Source organism: Xyrauchen texanus, chromosome 29 (assembly GCF_025860055.1).
Source record: "Xyrauchen texanus isolate HMW12.3.18 chromosome 29, RBS_HiC_50CHRs, whole genome shotgun sequence".
Lineage (NCBI taxonomy): Eukaryota > Metazoa > Chordata > Actinopteri > Cypriniformes > Catostomidae > Xyrauchen > Xyrauchen texanus.
The window spans coordinates 28,998,669-29,016,284 of record NC_068304.1 but is presented as its reverse complement, the minus strand read 5'-3'; the positions used below and the strand labels follow the sequence as shown (position 1 = coordinate 29,016,284).

Below are 17,616 nucleotides of genomic sequence, written 5' to 3'. Positions count from 1 at the left end.
CACTTAAAACAACATAAATTTAATTGAGAATCAAAAAGTTATAAAATATATTAAATCTTGCTTTCAGTGAAATTGAATAACATTTTGTGAGATTTATACTTAAAAATGGCCAATGAGGTAAGACAATTTTGCATTAACCTCACGTATAATAAACCACAAAACTTTGTTAGATTTCTCTGAAAACGAGATTTAATATCTTGTCATTTTGATTCTCGAGTAAATGTTTCTTGTTTTAAGGATGAAAAAGGTAAAAATACTGAATAAGAATAAGTTTTTTTTTCTGCATTTGTTTTATTAAATTTTTTTATGTCCATTTGTTCCCTGAGTATTGTCTTGGTATTTTTAAGTTTGTGAACACTGCTTTCCCCTCTGATAAAATCCAATACTGTTCACCAAAATCCATCTCAACTAATCCACAGACAGATATACCTCAGATGCTTGTGTTTAGATACTTTGTAATAAGCATCCTTGGAAGAGAAAATTTGTTTTAATAAATTGTTAATGTAAAATCTGTTTTTGTTGTGCATTTTGTTCTCTCACGGTCTCCGCCTTTAAGATAAAAAGCATCGAACAGGGAATAAAAGCATTCCTCAAAACACAGCATCTCTGTCATTTTCTTTGGCAGGCAAACAAGACCTGGGAGACTGTGGTGCAGCATATCAGCAGCCCAGTGAATAGAAGCATTGTTATTTTTCTCAATGTAATGTTTTTACACTGCATTAGATCAGAGTCAGAGTGGGTACATACTCTTACGTGGGGCCTTGCAAAGGTCAGAGTGTACAGCCCTTTAATGTGTGCATGCTAACAAATCTTCAGATAGTTGTAAATCATCACCACAGGGATTTTCCCCTCTGCACTCCATAATTTCAGTGCTGCAGATCCTGTCCACTATTGCCTCTTTGCAGATGAGTTTAATATACCACCTGCAGAACCCACCTGATTAAAAACACATTTGTCAGCATACTGTTGACAGGTTGCAGTGAGACTGAAACTTGAACTGCGGGCATGCAATACCCTCCTCACCCCTAATATCACTCCTCAACTTGTAGCAATGTTAGATTTTCACACACAAACATACATGCTTACCTAGCTATAATTGAGGGCGTACTATAGACCTAAATATCCCTAACTCATGCCCCTAAAAGCATTTTTATATGTTGAAAAACAGACATGAATTGTTACAGGACTGCACAATTTTGTGTTCTTCTATTTACAGGTATGTGTTTTTTCCATTTGCCTTGGTTAGCAAGTGTCAAAAATCTTCAATCACACCGGACACTCAGACTTCATTCTGCACAGGCTAAGGCTCCATTCACAAACACTGTGGTGAACGGAGTACAAGCACTATATCAACAAAGGAGCCGAGGTCATCAGCAGGGTTCAAAAACTCGAAACCCAGGCCCCCTGCTGGAGGTCATCAGCTCCCATATAAAAAAAGAAAACAAATTCAGTTCACAGCAATACACCTACACAATTAAATTGGAAGGGTGAAAAAAGAGAAGAAAAAAAGATCACCAAACTAACAATCACAATACTACTCATTAAAGGCCGAAGCCCAGCCAATATCAATAAAGGACAATGAAAACAGAAAAAAGGAAATAAAACACTTCCAGTTACAGTAATGAGGAAAACCTCACAAAAACACACATAAACCGATCAGGAAGCATACACATAAAACAAATCAAAACACAGTGGCCTAACACAGATTCCACACAACCAGATGGAGAATATTTCACATAGAATTTTTTTTAAATAAAACCCCAACAAAGCAGGGAGCCCAACGGTAATAAACAAAGTAAATAAACAGAAACAATCCAACAGAAAAGAAACACACCCACACAAAACAAACACAAAATCAAAACAAAAACTGAACACTGCGGCTAACAAGAATAAAAGCAGCAACAGCAGCTCTCCGACGGAAGAGGCCCTCATGCATAGCCCTATTAGCAGGGAAAGTTTTCAGTGCATTAACGTGACCAGTCTGCCTGCAACAACAAAAGTATTAAATGCATGCATATTACTTTAAAACCCCTCACTATAAACACTCACTAACGCATACTGTACATACCCGAAGTTTCTCTGACTCGATTTAGTAGCAACCACGATAACAGTATTGGCACAAATAATCCAATCCGCCCTCGGTATAGAAATACCCACACCAACTGAGAGGGTGAACACACCCAAGTGTTCTAAAATACACAAACACTTGTTGACAACGCTACAATGCACTCACAGCAGTACAAACATGGAAGAGGAACTAGCGCCTACCTGCAAATGAGCAAATCCTCTCACAGCGCAGATTATAGAATCAACACTTGGCTCTCTAGCAAATAGCGGGTATAATTAAGTGCACCGCAAACACCGGATGGCATTCGGAAACAATTCTGGTTAGAACACGGACCCTATATATAGTTCCGTGCGTCCCACTGATAGGCGGCTCAATAAGCATTGACCATGTCAAATTCTATTTGGGGGTGGTCTTCACTCCACCACACCAGCATACGCATGTAAGGAACCAATACTATACAAGAGTGCTGTTGTCCTCAATATCAGCACAGCTGTGTAAGTAATTACAGTCATGCTGATATTGAGTTTAACAACTCAAGTATATGTTTTTACAGTTCTATAAGCAAGAAGTTAGTGTTGAGTAACTTGCATCATAGGCACAATAAAGCCAGCTATTTTGTTTCTTTTTACTCAACCAACCAAATTATATCCAAGATAATCCAAAGCAGGATCATTGCATGTCATCTAAATGCCGCAAATACTGACAAGCAGAGTGAATCAGAGTGAAAGGTTCTAATGATATCAGCACTATTGGAATGCTGATCAAATCAGAGGACATGAACTAAAAGTTAATATTCCATATATTAGATCATTTATTTTAGATTGTGGACCCTATTTTAACAGCGTGATGCTTTGAGAGCAGCACAATGCGATACGTGCAAAGTCAGTGGGCATGGCCATGAAGATTTAAAATTTTCGTGCATGCATGTGCTAAGTCTAGGCGCAAGTGGGTTGGTGAAATCATGTGTGCAAAGTGCTAATGGGCTGGGTAAAGTGCAATTTAATTCTGAGGTTCTTCTCTAATGCATCCTATAGTCTATTCCCTGTCATGCAGCATCGATATAAATGAAGAAAGCCCATTCATAAGCATTTGGTGTACATGGTCTGTATGCAATGCTAGTGGTATCCCCAAACTGAAAATGCAGGAAGAGAGTTTAGATTTTGTCCCTAGATTAGACATGCTTCTCAGGCATCTTAGCGCAATTACTTTTTCAAAAAAATTGTGCTTTGCACCACTTTATTAACAGACAATACACCCACAGTTTGTGTGCATACACCCACAGACACCAAAAACACTTCCACCTACAGCCACTTGCCCTTTGCGCTGGCACAAAAAATGCACTTACAATTAGCGCTCTTACAAAAAACGCATAAGACATATCACAGCGCTGCGCCTAGCGTGGTCACGAAAATAGAGCCCTGTATCTGCCCTGGAATGAAAGAATTGCAAGTGTAATGGTAGCCAGCTGGTACATGCTGTGCAGTGTGTGTAAACCTCACTCCCCTGGCCTCAAGTGGGGCAATAGCGACTGACACTAGGGTAGGGCTGGTTCAAATTTTGACATGATTTTATATTTTTTCTCGAGAAATCTAGATTTTGCTAAAAATATTGCAAATACTATAATTAGATACATTGTAAATCCACCAAGGCTGAATAAGGAAGAGAAAAAAATTAATAGCGCTTGTCTTAATGCCGCTTCCGATCTGATCAGCTGCACGTGTGTGATGCTCCAAATGAACGTGACAGTTAACAGAGATTGATATAAAAGACAGTGGCAATATTCCCAGTACGATTGTACACAATGTGATTGTAGCTCAGCTTTGTCCATCATGCAGGTATAAACTGGCTTAAGACCATAACTGGCCTCGGCATGTGCATGTCGATGAATTGACTCCTTTCTTTTCACCCATAGAAAAGCATGAATTATGTGACAGTAATGTGTGCTACATTTCAAATCATGGAGAGGCTATATATAGGAGAATCAAACATCCGCCACTCCATTTGCCATAATGATTCAAATAGATGATTCTATGACATGTTTCAAGTGTAGCCAACATTTGGCAAGCGATCATTTTGACAGACAATGCTAGCTGAATTGTAAGGATAAATTATTTCATATTGATGCGCTGCTCAGCATGAACTGCTACAGGGCACGTCTCTATCTGCAGGGGTTTATGAATATAAACACAAAATAATTGGTATACAATGAGTACTTTCTAGATAAACTTGATAATTTATAGATAATGACTTCTAGATAACTTTCTAGATAGACTTGGTATAGATCAAATGAATACCTACACTGGCTAAGAATTATTATGCATATTTCAAATTCTATTATTTCTTAACATCTGGGTTTATTAGATTTTAATTTATTTTACATTTACATTCTGTTGGCAACTTCCCCCTGTGGTGCATTTGTAAATTTTTCACACCTTTGTTTGAACTTGGATTTCTCTAACCAGGATGCCTTGCATTCTAATAAATAACTTGCAGTTTGAATCATGTTGAGTACATTTAAAAGTAAAAAAAATAAATACAATCTAATTATGAATCGTGAATCATCCATAAATTTGATCAAATTAGAGATTTAGTTTTTTGCCATACTGCCCAGCCCTACACTAGGGGCTGTAGACTTTAGCCTCCTCATTAGTGCGCCCGCCTCCCATGCAGGAGACCATTCGGAGCAGGTTGAGCAGGAAAGGTTACACTACTGCTTTATTGCTCAGATCTCATAATATGCAAACTAATGCATGAAGATTAACTGGAAATTAAAAATGCATGCTGTTATGAGGGAGTATTCATTAAAGTCACATGATAATCAAACCTGATTGTGACTGAACATTGCTCTATAGCTTAGCAGCATGAGACTGAATTAAAGCACCAAAAGGCCAAAGGTGGAGTGTTGAGCTGGAGTGGGTGGGATTATAGGATGATTGTCATAGTTGAGCCACCTCTACCGCCGTAACATCATCTTAAACGTGACACAAACATTACTGTTCATAAATAATAACACAACCGCTAGCTGTTAGCTCATTGTGCTGCATAAAGCAGTTGTTGCATGGTGATTTTACACAAGTGTAACAGTTAAATTGGCCTGGTTGTTTTTGAAGCAAGCTTTTCCAGTAGCTGGTCAACTAAATCAAGTGTCAACATTTAATATATTTTTTTTTTTTTACTTTTCCCTACACTGTTGGTAGGTCTGGTGGTAGCTGTGTGCGCAATAGCTGAGAAACTTCCTGAAAGACTTTTTCGCTTCACGTCATTTCGTTTGTCGCTAACGAGAGGAACGTCTGCACCTCGTTTATTGACCATGGTGTGGTTTTGCGCACAGCCATTTCTTTTTACAATTCGAAAGGCACATGAACAAATGATACTGCTATCGCTGTTGCTAACTTTAAAACTTGCGGGTTGATGTCCCATGTCACAAATCCAGTGATGCTAGTAGTTACGATTCTCTCTGACCATTCAGTGATCTGCAGGGTTTTGACGCCACATTTAGTTGCTTTGCTTGGCTCGCTTGGAACCTCGACCGAGGTGACTAAGAAGTCCAGGTACTATACACAGTGGAAAACCCCCAAAACGTGAGCAGAGTTGAGTCGAACTGTACCATGCAGTGGAAAAGCACCATAAAATGGTAACTGGAGCCTGTTTAAGGTAAATTAATTACATTAATTGTGATTAACTGATCTAACGAAGAGACGGGAGAAACAGGTATGCGCGCGGCACGTAATCCCATTCAGTTATTAGGCGCGCAGACGCAGTATTGCTATTTTCACCCGCAAACTCTTTTTCTTTTGGGTCACATATGCTTCGTAATCTTGACAAATTGCGGTACCTTTCACATTTGACCCATACATTTATAAGAGAGACTATAAAATATATCTATCAATTTTCTTAAATCCTAAACAGTGGTTGTACTGCATAAACTCCGACAACTCTATATTATATATATGCAGTAAACATTCAGTGTTCAGTATAACATTTCAGTGATTCTTCATATTTAAAAATATTTTGTGGGCAAAAATAAAAATGGTAAAGGTTTAAAGAGATAGACATTCTGGTCTGTGAGGAGTCATTTAGCAACATACAAACCACAAAAGCACCATGACTTGAAAAAAAGGAAAAATACTTCTTCTATATGGACTGTCAATTATGGAAATAACAATAACAAACAACAGGCACTTTGTTATCTGAGAAGCCAAAAGTATAACAATGGGTGATACAACGACATCATGTGGCGGTAAGAGATATTGCAGCTACGTGACAAAATTCTATTAAAGTGAACTTAAACACAATTAAAAAAACTCAAGTTTAATAATCAGATGTAAAATGTGATATTTTGTTTACTGTATGGGGAAGGAAATTCTGGTTTGTAAGGTAGCATGATATGTTTTATTCTCAAAAAGGCATTTCTATATCTCCTATACATGTTTCTGCATGCTGCTTACACCCAATTTTAATAGCCTCAATTAATTTTGTAATGACTCATACACTGTACACAATATGAGGAGAGAGAAATTCATGCTTGAGGGTGCAACATGTGTGTTTAACATGTTCAAAACATAAAACGGGTTAAGATTCCCATTAATTTGATTAGCCTGCAGGTGAGAAATATTTTATGGCTTCTAGGTCTGTTGAGTTTTGTATGTAAGCCTGATGTATTGGTTTTGCTTTGTTTTGTAAGAGTTCAGCAGAAGAATTAAAGTCATTCACATCTGGATGGCATGAGGGTGTGTAAATGATGGCATGAAGGTGAGTAAATGATTAACTATTCCCTTAAAATGAACGGGAATGCTAGCGGATATATTTCTCAGGGATTATAGACTTGATTTTCTCTTATCCCTACCGGCTGCTAAAATGTGGCAAGGTCAAGAGTGGACTGCCGACCACGAACGGGGAGGGGCTCCTGGGCGACTGCCTGGAGCGGGAGAACTGCTGCCAGGGGCAGGGAGACCCCTACCTTACACCGAAAATGTGGCAGGGCGTTCCGTCCGCCAGGGGCTGGAGGACCTCCTCCAATCCACCCGGGGAAATGCGGCTGTCATCCACAAGAGGATGGAGGAGTGGCCCGAGGACCAGGCTACGACGTATCAGAGAACTGGCGAGTATGTTTTTTTTTTCTCTCTCTCTCTCTTCTCTCTCTCTTCTGCTGTCACTCCGTGTTGGCCTTACCCTCTTGTTTTTTTTGTTGTTGTTGTTTTTTCCCCTTCCCTTGTCACCCTCCCAGGTCCAAAGAGGCAGGGATGACCTGCCGGCAGGCAGGGCCAGGGAGTGGTGGGGGGCTACGTCATGCTGAGGGGCTCCCCGGCCTGAAGGAAAGGAGGGAGGAGTGTGGCAGGGAGGAGGGCGTGACCGGGTCGTGATATTGCACACCCGGCCCCTAATCAGGCTAATCAATCCCTCAAGGGGGATAAAGGTGACTGGAGGTGGCAGTTCGAGAGAGAGAGAGTTACGGGCATCTGCCCTTCACGCGTTTATGTTTGTGTCTTTTAGTTTTATTAAAAGATTATTTATATTGTCAAGCCAGTTCTCACCTAGTTTCCATTGAACTTTGTTACACATATAAAAATAGTTTATATACACACACAAATGCATTAATATTAATAAGAGTCCTTGATGAAATAGTTGTTACCAGCCCTTTTTTAAGTTTGCTTGAAAACCCATGTTTACAGTAAAGAACAAAATGTTCAAATAAGCCCTCTGGCCCCATGTGTTGCCATGGCAACAGCATCACTTTCAACACCTGATGATTAGTATGTATCTCTGGACCTCATCACCCGAAGCACTCTCATGATCACTTTAGCTCAACAGTACTCAATGAGTCAAACAGACAGACAACCACACAGAAAAAGAAAGAAAAAAAGAATTTCTTTTCTTTTCTGTAAATCTTGCATGCCATTAACAGTTACAAAACAAGCACTTTTATCTTATTGTATTATTAAAGAGGCAACTTAGTCTTTAACAGTTCAAGAGTGTTATGCAACCACTCCAGCTTTCTAAATGTCAGTGGAAATTAACAATAATGGGTTGTGAGAAAATGAAGAGGCAAAATATAGAGACTGCATTACACCGAATTAATAATCTTGATCCAGTAAAGAACTAAGTGTTTGCAATCCAGAGGGAATTACTTTCCTTTTAAGTTAGATTAATCACAGAAATATATTTACAATGAAACTTTGAAGATTCAGTTATGTCCACCTTTGTTTCATCTTATGACAAATCTACGGCACTCGGCCTGTGGCCGAATCACAGCCATGCTTATGTAGGGCAATATCACACTATTGCTTGTATGATATTGCTTATACAACAGTTTAATGAACATTTTAAAAAATTTGGAAAAACTGAGTATGGTCACAAAAAATGCATTTGTGCATGGAACTTCTTAAGCGATGGATCAGAATCTGCCATTGCTGGTTCAAAGCAAATGATGCATCTAAGCCTCACAAAAACATAATTTTAGAACTAGTATTATGGCTTGGGATGTTTCTAACAAGTTATTGGAGAAACAAGGATATGCGTGTGTTTGATAGAGCGAGAGAGAGAGATATGGAGCATGTGCGATTACCGGAGTTATTTGTGATTCTAAAGCAGAGATGATGCAATGCATTAATCATCTTTCTGAAGATAATTAAAATTTTATCAAATGCATTCTATATTCTCTGTGGAAAAATAGCCATCAGAGCAGGTGTATCCCTCTCTATTTCGCAGCAGCCGGTGCACAAGAGTCATTCACTATTGAAACCGCAACCTCCTCCGCCATTTTGAACAGTATGTCCTCTCTCATGTGAAAACTCTGGCAAGAGGTAAGTGCTGAATCGCTTCATGCTGAAGTTGTTAGTTTAAAGCGTTTAAAGCTATTTCCCAGCTTTAGTATTGTAGTAGTAATCTCAGCAATCATGGAGTGCAGATGAATGAAAACACTGACTGATGCTTACTCGCACCTCACCTCAAATGTCTCATATTACACACAAAAATTGTCTTTTGTCGCCACCACTGGCTAAATCTTTAATGTCACACGGAAAAATGAAAAGATACACATAGCTCTTTTACACAACTGTGCTGATCTTACACTTTAGTTTAGAACACCATGAACACATGTGGGGTGAGACAAACAGTGAAACGTCCGAGTGCTGATGTTCTGAGATATCAGTACTCATGTTCATGGAACTTATATAGTGTATACAGTACACACAGTATATATATATATTTATATATAAATCTTATATGGCTTTTAATTTCAGTCCTTTCAAAACTATATATGATTTTGCAATTCTTCACTCTGTGTGGCTCAGCAAATTCCTGAATAGCATTGCAGAAAAGTGTATTTTACATTATTGTCAATTTATTTATTGATTATAGTGGCATTTGCAACCATTTTAATCACATTCTGGATCCTCATGAATGGCTTTCCCCCTTCTTTTATCCTCTTTCATTGAAGATGTGGTACATCTCCCACCCTACTTTCTCCCATCTGATTTATGGAACCCAGGTTCCACTATGGGACAATTCAGGGTGACTTACAGCTTGACAAGCTCTCTAATATTTGTAGGGGCCTCTGGGCCAGAGTCACTCTTGATAACCCTGATATTTATCTGAAGTGTATTTGAATGAGGCATGCTTTGTGAAGGTAGTTAATAGAACAATGAGCCAGAATTGTATGTCCTGTGTTTGGGTTGTGAGTTTGAGTGAAAGTGAATAGACGGAGAATGGTTTATGAGCCCATGAACTGCAATAGACCTTAGTGTTTTCTCCTCAGTACACGCTGTGGGGATTAGGCAGGGTCAGGGATGAAAGCTGGAAATAATTTATTTCAGTTTATTTATTTCATGTTGTTTACTGAGACACAGTTCAAAGAAATAAACCTTATACAAACAAAGCATCAATCATATTTAGAAGGAAACCATCACCACTTCCCTTTGCTTTGAAATAAAACATTGCATTATGCATTTATATAATATTAAAATGATTTCTACATATAAATAGATATTATCTTCATGAAAAACGCAATTTCTCACAAAAGTCTGCAATTTGTTTTTATCCTTATCTGGCCATCATGCTCTTTTTTGTATTTTTTTCAGGTCTAAGCATTATTATATAACACTTTGGAGTAAAAATACAAAGAAGCAGGCCGTAACTGGAGGCTAGAATGGCGAAAATCTCCACAGCCACTGTGTATTTCCCTGGTGAGCTGACATATGCTGGAACAAATGCAATCCACACAGCACAGAAGATCAGCATGCTGAAAGTAATGAATTTAGCCTCATTGAAATTGTCTGGGAGCTTCCGAGCAAAGAAAGCCAGCAAGAAGCAAACTACTGCAAGTAGGCCGATATAACCCAGCACCAGTACAAACCCCACTACGGATCCTACCGTGCACTGGAGGATCACCCGAGCACCAAGCTCACCTCCTGTACTTTCTGTGGGCAGGGGGGGAGCCAGCAAGAGCCACAGCAAACAAATGACAAACTGAATCAGTGTGCAAAGGAAGATGCCTGCCCTCTGCTGGATAGGCCCAAAGTATTGCATCAGGTTCGATCCAGGCAGAGTGGCCCGAAAAGCCACCAGCACCACCACAGTCTTACTGAGGACGCAGGCGATGCAAATCACAAAGCTTACTCCAAACAGGGTGTGACGTAGCATGCAATTCCAAGGTGCAGGCCGGCCAATGAAAACTAATGCACAAAGGAAGCAGAGTGTGAGTGATACCAACAGCAGGAAGCTCAGCTCTGAGTTGTTGGCTCGCACAAGGGGTGTGTCACGGTGATGAAAAAAGGCTGCTAGAACAGATGTGGTTAGTGTTGCCCCAGTGACAGATAAAACTGTCAGCACAATTCCCATAGTATCTTGCAAGGACAGAAACTCCACAATCTTTGGGATGCACCTTGTCCTCTCAATGTTTGACCAGAACCGCTCCGGACATTTCATACACTCTGTAGAGTCTAAGGAATATTATGGCACAGATGGAGATGTGACACATGATAATGGTGGGTTTTACATTTAAAATTATGTATTTTTTTTATCTAGATCAGTGAGCACCTTCCAGAAATGTTGAAAAAATTAGACTTTTCTGTCTTTGCATATAAACCCATAAAGTATGAATTGTGACTTGTATATATGTAAGTGTTGTCAGTTATTAATAATAGTATGATTAATATGAATTATAAATTTGAAGGAAATCTAGTAAACTTTACGTGTAATGTGTTTGGTTACTTGCACCGTGTAAAAGGTTGAAATGGTTGAAAATGATCATGCAATCATATCTTATTTACTAACTAAATTTATCAAGGGTTTTTAATACCTGTCACATTACTGATTTCCCCTACTGCACAAGGGAGGCAGTCGAAACAGCAGACTGGTTTTCCTCTCTTTACAGCCTTCCTGGTGCCTGCGGGACAGCTTGCACTGCACACAGACACAGGCACCTGAATTATAGAGGAAGAAAACTCCATCAACCTCACAGCAACCCTCTAACAACACAATATCTGTCAATACTATAATGCAACAAGCACCTTAAGGAGAACAGAAAGAATGAAATTGCTTTATTGCACACATGATGGATGTGGTGAGTCATTCACATTTTTTCTATCAAAGACACATGCACACTCATACACAATCATAGACCTGTCCCGGTGGCATATCTCTACCCTGTCAGCAGGGGTCTGCCTATTAAAGGATGTTATTGGTGACCCATACTGAGACATTACAAACTACACCCACATGTTTATGCATCCACATTTTAGTACATGTGTACTGAAATTGTTGATTACAAAATGAGGCCAATGCACATATACTCACAAACTTACACTTTCAGTCAGAGTACATAATGTAAGAGTGAGTCCTAAGCAATTAACACCATGCATAGACTGTTTTCATATGGGAGGAAATTTATGCTATTGAAATTGTTCTTTTAGTGCTTGCCTTCTGATTTCACCCCCTCTATGGAAAGAGAGTCCTGTTGGCCCCTCAGAGAACACAATAAGAATAATAATAATAAAAAAACAGAGCAACTGTGTGTCTATATAAATGCATTACATATTTTACGCTTATTTTGAGAAATGTTACAAGTAAAAAAAGTATGATTGTGTGATTGAGCCCCTTAATCTCTTATTGTATTTGCATTTATGTAGCAAGATGTTTTCTGTAAAAAATAAAATTAAAAATAAACAAATAAATAAATAAGACTGAACTTTAACCTGGTCAGTCCAGCCCCCACCCCAAACCACTCGTTCAAGGTTTATGTTCAGCTCCTGGCCTGGTCCTTTGGCTGCATCAAACTGTCCCACTTGGACAAAATTCACTGCTCCGCTTTCATCTACATGCCAGTTCATAATGTCATAAGAGGCAGATGGCTCTCCGTTATCTTCAAAATAGACCAGCTCACCCACTGGTGTTGTGAAGTTTACTGCATATAAGTAGTGCATTAGCTGTTCAAAACAAAGTCTGTTAATTATGCAGATATATGCATATTTATGTCTTCCAGCAAAAGTTGGTTTAATGAACACAAAGAAATAAATTAAATAAATGGATATACATTTTTAAATTAATGTTCTAAGACCTGTCATCTACCTGTCTGGGCTTTATTCGGGTCACATCAGGACATTTTCCATTTTCAAATGGCCCTCTACCAGGCTGACAGGCCATCATGTTCTGAATAGCATTGGCAATAGCATATACAGCCTTATACACATTGTAAGTGACTCTCAGCTGTGTGACATCTGTATAGATGCGCCCATGCTTCACCACATCCTCTGAGCCTGTGCACTTTGGTCTTTTAAATGAAGGCTGCCAGTCCTGTGCCAGCGAGCACCCAAAAATTTCTTCCCATACATCTTTTACGAATGGCTCATTTGGCTGCCTCTCAGGGCTCAGCTGGGCAAGAAAAGCCACAAGACCCCGAATATCAGCCCTGCGCAGGGCAAAGCCGATGGTACCATCTAGGAGAGGAATACTCGCTGGATCAGAGTACTGAGTGGAAGTGCTCCAAGCCTCTGTGGCTATCCACTGCCTGTTGGTCACATTCTGCATAACAATTTCTTTGAATATGACTTCTAAGTCTGGGCCGATGGCAAAGGTTACCACCACACGAGCTGTGGAGGTCTGAATTCTCTGCACAATCCGCCTGATTCTGCTCTGTGAATGTGACTTTGGAATGATTTCAAGGTAGTCCACACAGACCCCTGAAAACTCCAGCTCTTTTAAGAGCAGCTGCACACCACTTTTGCCATATTCATCATCTCCTGCAACCACACCCACCCAGGTCCATTCCAGTAGGCGCAGCATGTGGGCCATGGCCATGGCCTGGAAGGCATCACTGGGAACAGTACGCAAGAATGTGTGAAATCTGCGACTGTCACTAAGACAGTCACAAGAGGCGAAGTAACTCACCTGAAAAGACAAACCACAGAGACAAGAGTTGCATAAGGGGTAATTGTGTTAAAAAAGGGATGAATTTCTGATATCATTTGTTGCTCTGAATATAAAAACATACAATACAGAGGTACAAATATATGCTGTCAAAAACAGATTACTGTTTAGAACATTATACCATGGGGATATCAAACACTCCCAACGTGTCAGCCACCACTATTGAGGCAGAGGAACGGGCATCTCCGATAATGACAGGCACCACTGGGGCCCCATTGCACTCTGTTCCCGACACAGTCTCCTCCTGCCCCGTTACCAAAGCTAAAGCAGCACTGAGGGTCGTGCCCTCAGCCAGGCAGGTGTCGGTTACCAGATACCCCAGGGTAACATTTGGAAGCAGGACAGGGTCACGATTAATCTCCTCCACTGTGAAGATCATAGCTTTGAGCCAGCGGTATGAACGAAGGTCAACACTGAAAGAGAATGTACAATTTAGAGAGAGCTGTTGCATTAATTTCAGAAGGAATTAGGTACTTGATGCCCTTCAGTAATAACCCATTGTATAAAGATAGATTTTATCTCAAATTGAGAATAAAAAATGTGAGTGCTTTAATGTGAGGTGGAACTGGATTATTGATGCACATAGAGGGGATATAGACAGTTTCTCAATATGACAAACTTTAACATATTAGAATATACCCTGTAAAAATATTTTGTCTGGTAACCTAAAAATCATGATCTATGTGGAAACATCACATGACCTAAAGGTCAGAAAGAAAGCAATTTTAAGCTGTAGGACAATTGTATAGCTGATATTAAAAATGTAAGTATAAAATTTATACCGACAATAGAAATTTGCGTGACTTTTTAAAATGTTATTAATATCCATAACTTGTCCTGGAAATCACAATTTTACATTTCCCAGATATTTCCAAGTATATAAAACCATGGCATTTCAATTGTCTGAACAGTCACTCTACAGCCAAGCATTTTTTGTACATAAAAACTCACCCCTGGCATCGAGCTCCATGCTGTATTTGAGTGAAAGCATGTTCAGGCACTGGTGCTTCAGTGTGTACAGGAAACAGTCCACCAATTATCACATCTCCCTCTTTATACAGGCTCTCTGAGACAGATCTGCCCCGTAGACCACAGGACAGACCTGAACTCAACACCCTGACTGTCTCAGCAATGAATCCCACCATCCACAACCACATAATAAAACTCATCACTTTATAGAGGTAGATAGACAGAGAGACTGAGGAAAGAGTCAGGAAGTGCAGGCTCACACTTTTCCAGCAAAGAGCGAAGGATTGGATGATAACTTCCCTTTTGTAGCCTTTAATTTGCCTGGGGCAAAAGAACATGCAACATGAAAACAGGTGAGTGGGGGATAATTGTAGAAAGCCCTTGTGGAGTTTAATTTTCCTGGAGCTCAAGAAAAAAAAAAAAAAAGAGCAAAGCTTTTTTCAGCAAGCAGGGCCTTTTGAGTCAAGGATACAAATAAATGTAATACAATAAATATACATATAATACACTATGTCAGACCAACAATATTCCCCCTAATCTCGTCCAACTAGCCTATCAAAGTTGTCTGAACAAACTATTTCATATGGTAGAATGTTGCTGATTTGCGAGTTTAGTATGCATTGCTGCATTAATAAATTATTCGGTAAGCATTATAGGCTTTTTATTGAGCTGTTTTCTGTCTTTATTGATGCTGTTGTTAGCTCTTTTTGTCAATGTTAGTTATTTGTTGTTTCATGATGTTAATAGCTCTAATTATTATTTAAAGTCATTTATAGATCATTACAGTTGCGTTGGTCTACAGTATGTCCATATGTATATATTGTAAAACTATTTTAAGTATTGCCTTCACTTTGGAAGATGTTCTCTTCTTCATAAAATGGTGGCAAATTAAAATTTCTTGTATTGCTAGTTGATAATTTGCTGCATAAGATATTGGAACTTGCCTTCAGTCATATCAGTAACTTTATAAGAGATGTTTTATTCAAGGGTCTCCTCATGGAGGCTGTCATGTTGGGATCACATGACCAATCGATCGCTAATTGCTTAATCTCAGTAGCCATCCTGTTATTGGACACTTCTACTTTTAACTCTTTCCTCGTGGATTAAAGTAATCATGGCTGCCTGTTTATTAATGAATTTCTACAATGGAATCTGTTACTGAAAACTTTTATTTTATGTTGTCAGCCAATGTAGTTGTGTGACCTCAAATATATTTTTGTGTACTGTATATGTGTCATTGAGGGTTCTGTTTAGCCTACAGGCAAAAAGAGGTAATTACAGCAAATTAAGCAATCATTTTGACACCAGGGATAATGATTTTGTTATCTAGAATTGGAGAGAGTGATTTGTCACACATTTTCTCCCTTTGAGAATCTCTCTCTCTCTCCCTCTCTCTCTCTCACACACACACACACATGTTGGGTTTTCATGTTTAATTAGGATTCTCAGTAGAAATAATGGCTTTTATACGTACAATTTGAAACTATATACTGAAACATTTCAGGTTTTACTATCCTTGTGGGGACATTTGGTCTGGATAATACCTGGACACACACACACACACACACACACACACACACACGCACACACACAGGAGCTATAGAACCATTGTTTAAACACACTTAAAATGTTGCCTTAGAAGAGCCACTTTAAATTCCTATTGAGAGTTAGGGGTTGAGAGGAACAGTGTTAACCTCTTTCTCTTGCCCTTTTCCTGCAGATTATGCTGCTGATTAGCGTACATCTAGGCAATTACACACTCAATGCCTCCTTATGTGATCCTGAAAAGCTGCTTTTGTAATCCACTTATGTTGCCTGATAATTTACCTGTTTAAAGGGAAATGAGAGTGACTGTATCATGAAAATCATCTTCTTTTGTTTCTTCCATCCATTTGGAATCAAATAATTGTTTACAAACATGTTTTAGGCATACTGAATATGAGATTATGAATTTTAACTGTAACCTCAGCCATCGGTTTACTGTAAATATAAATGTAATACATTGTGGACTGAATAGACAGAGTTTCCTCAAGGGCCTGCAAGAAGACCAGCTGGTGGAACTTTTCCTGAGGGAGGGGCAGCAGTGGGGTCTCGGCCTCTAACAGCTGGGATAGATCTCCACTGGGAAATATTAATGCAAATTCTCAACAATACTAAATGTATTGCTTCTCAAAGGTAGTACAGTCATATGCATAATCATAGAAATACACATATTAAACTTTTGAAAAATTTTAAGGAAAGATTAACCCCTAACTTTAACTATTGTTGTGGTGAAATCAGTAAAAAGCAATTAAGTTCTCCGTGGGTTAAACTGTGACAAGGCTGTGCAAAATACTCATTCAAAAACAGAAATGACTTCAGTTGAACCACATGTCAAACACAGGATATCCCATTATACAATTGTTTAAATTATATGTAAGGGTGTAAATCAATAAACTTCCTCTTTGCATATCTATATCTTATCCAATGCTTTCTGTAGTACACAAACAGTGTGTCCCTGAAGAGCAATCTGTTCTAATATTACACAAAAGTTTGAAAGTAAGATAGTTTATGTATATGTAACCGGTTCGACCTACTCCAAATGGGATTCAAATCAGCATCTCCAACATGGGAGGCAGACGTTCTAATGAGGAGGCTAAATGCTACAGCCTCCAGTGTTATTCGCTAGTGCGCGTCTTGAGGCCAGGGGAATGAGGTTTTACACACTTCACAGCACGTACCAGCTGGCTCCCGTTACAAATACTTTTTTGCAAGAGAACTATTTGTCTCATAAATGGGGGCAGTGGTGGCTCAGGGGTTAAGGCTCTGGGTTACTGAACAGGAGGTCAGGGGTTCAAGCACTGCACCACCAAGATGCCACTATTGGGCCCTTGAGCAATACCATTAACCCTATCTGCTCCAGGGGTGCCATATCATGTCTGACCCCAGATTAGCTGGGATATGTGAAAAAAAGAATTTCACTGTAGATATGCAGATATAATGTGTGATAAATTAAGGCTTCTTCTTATAAGTATGACTAATTTACTCTGCAGAAAAGAGCAACTGGTTATTGCAAACTGGAATATGGATTCTGAATATTCCATTTCATTTACAGTATACTATTCTTTTTTTGACAAGCATTCTTTCACATTCTTTTCACAAGGCACGTAGAGATG

General features: G+C 39.2%; 1 protein-coding gene across 1 annotated transcript; it reads right to left on the bottom strand.

The window, feature by feature from the left end:
* Window positions 1–9,988: 9,988 nt before the first annotated feature.
* Window positions 9,989–14,649, bottom strand: LOC127622826 (extracellular calcium-sensing receptor-like). Its single transcript, XM_052096927.1, has 6 exons — window positions 14,444–14,649; window positions 13,614–13,905; window positions 12,635–13,453; window positions 12,262–12,492; window positions 11,367–11,490; window positions 9,989–11,007 (listed from the first exon to the last, which is right to left on the bottom strand). Exons 1-6 carry the CDS (start codon window positions 14,647–14,649, stop codon window positions 10,109–10,111), a joined length of 2,571 nt encoding a protein of 856 aa, XP_051952887.1. The 3' UTR covers window positions 9,989–10,108.
* Window positions 14,650–17,616: the final 2,967 nt, after the last annotated feature.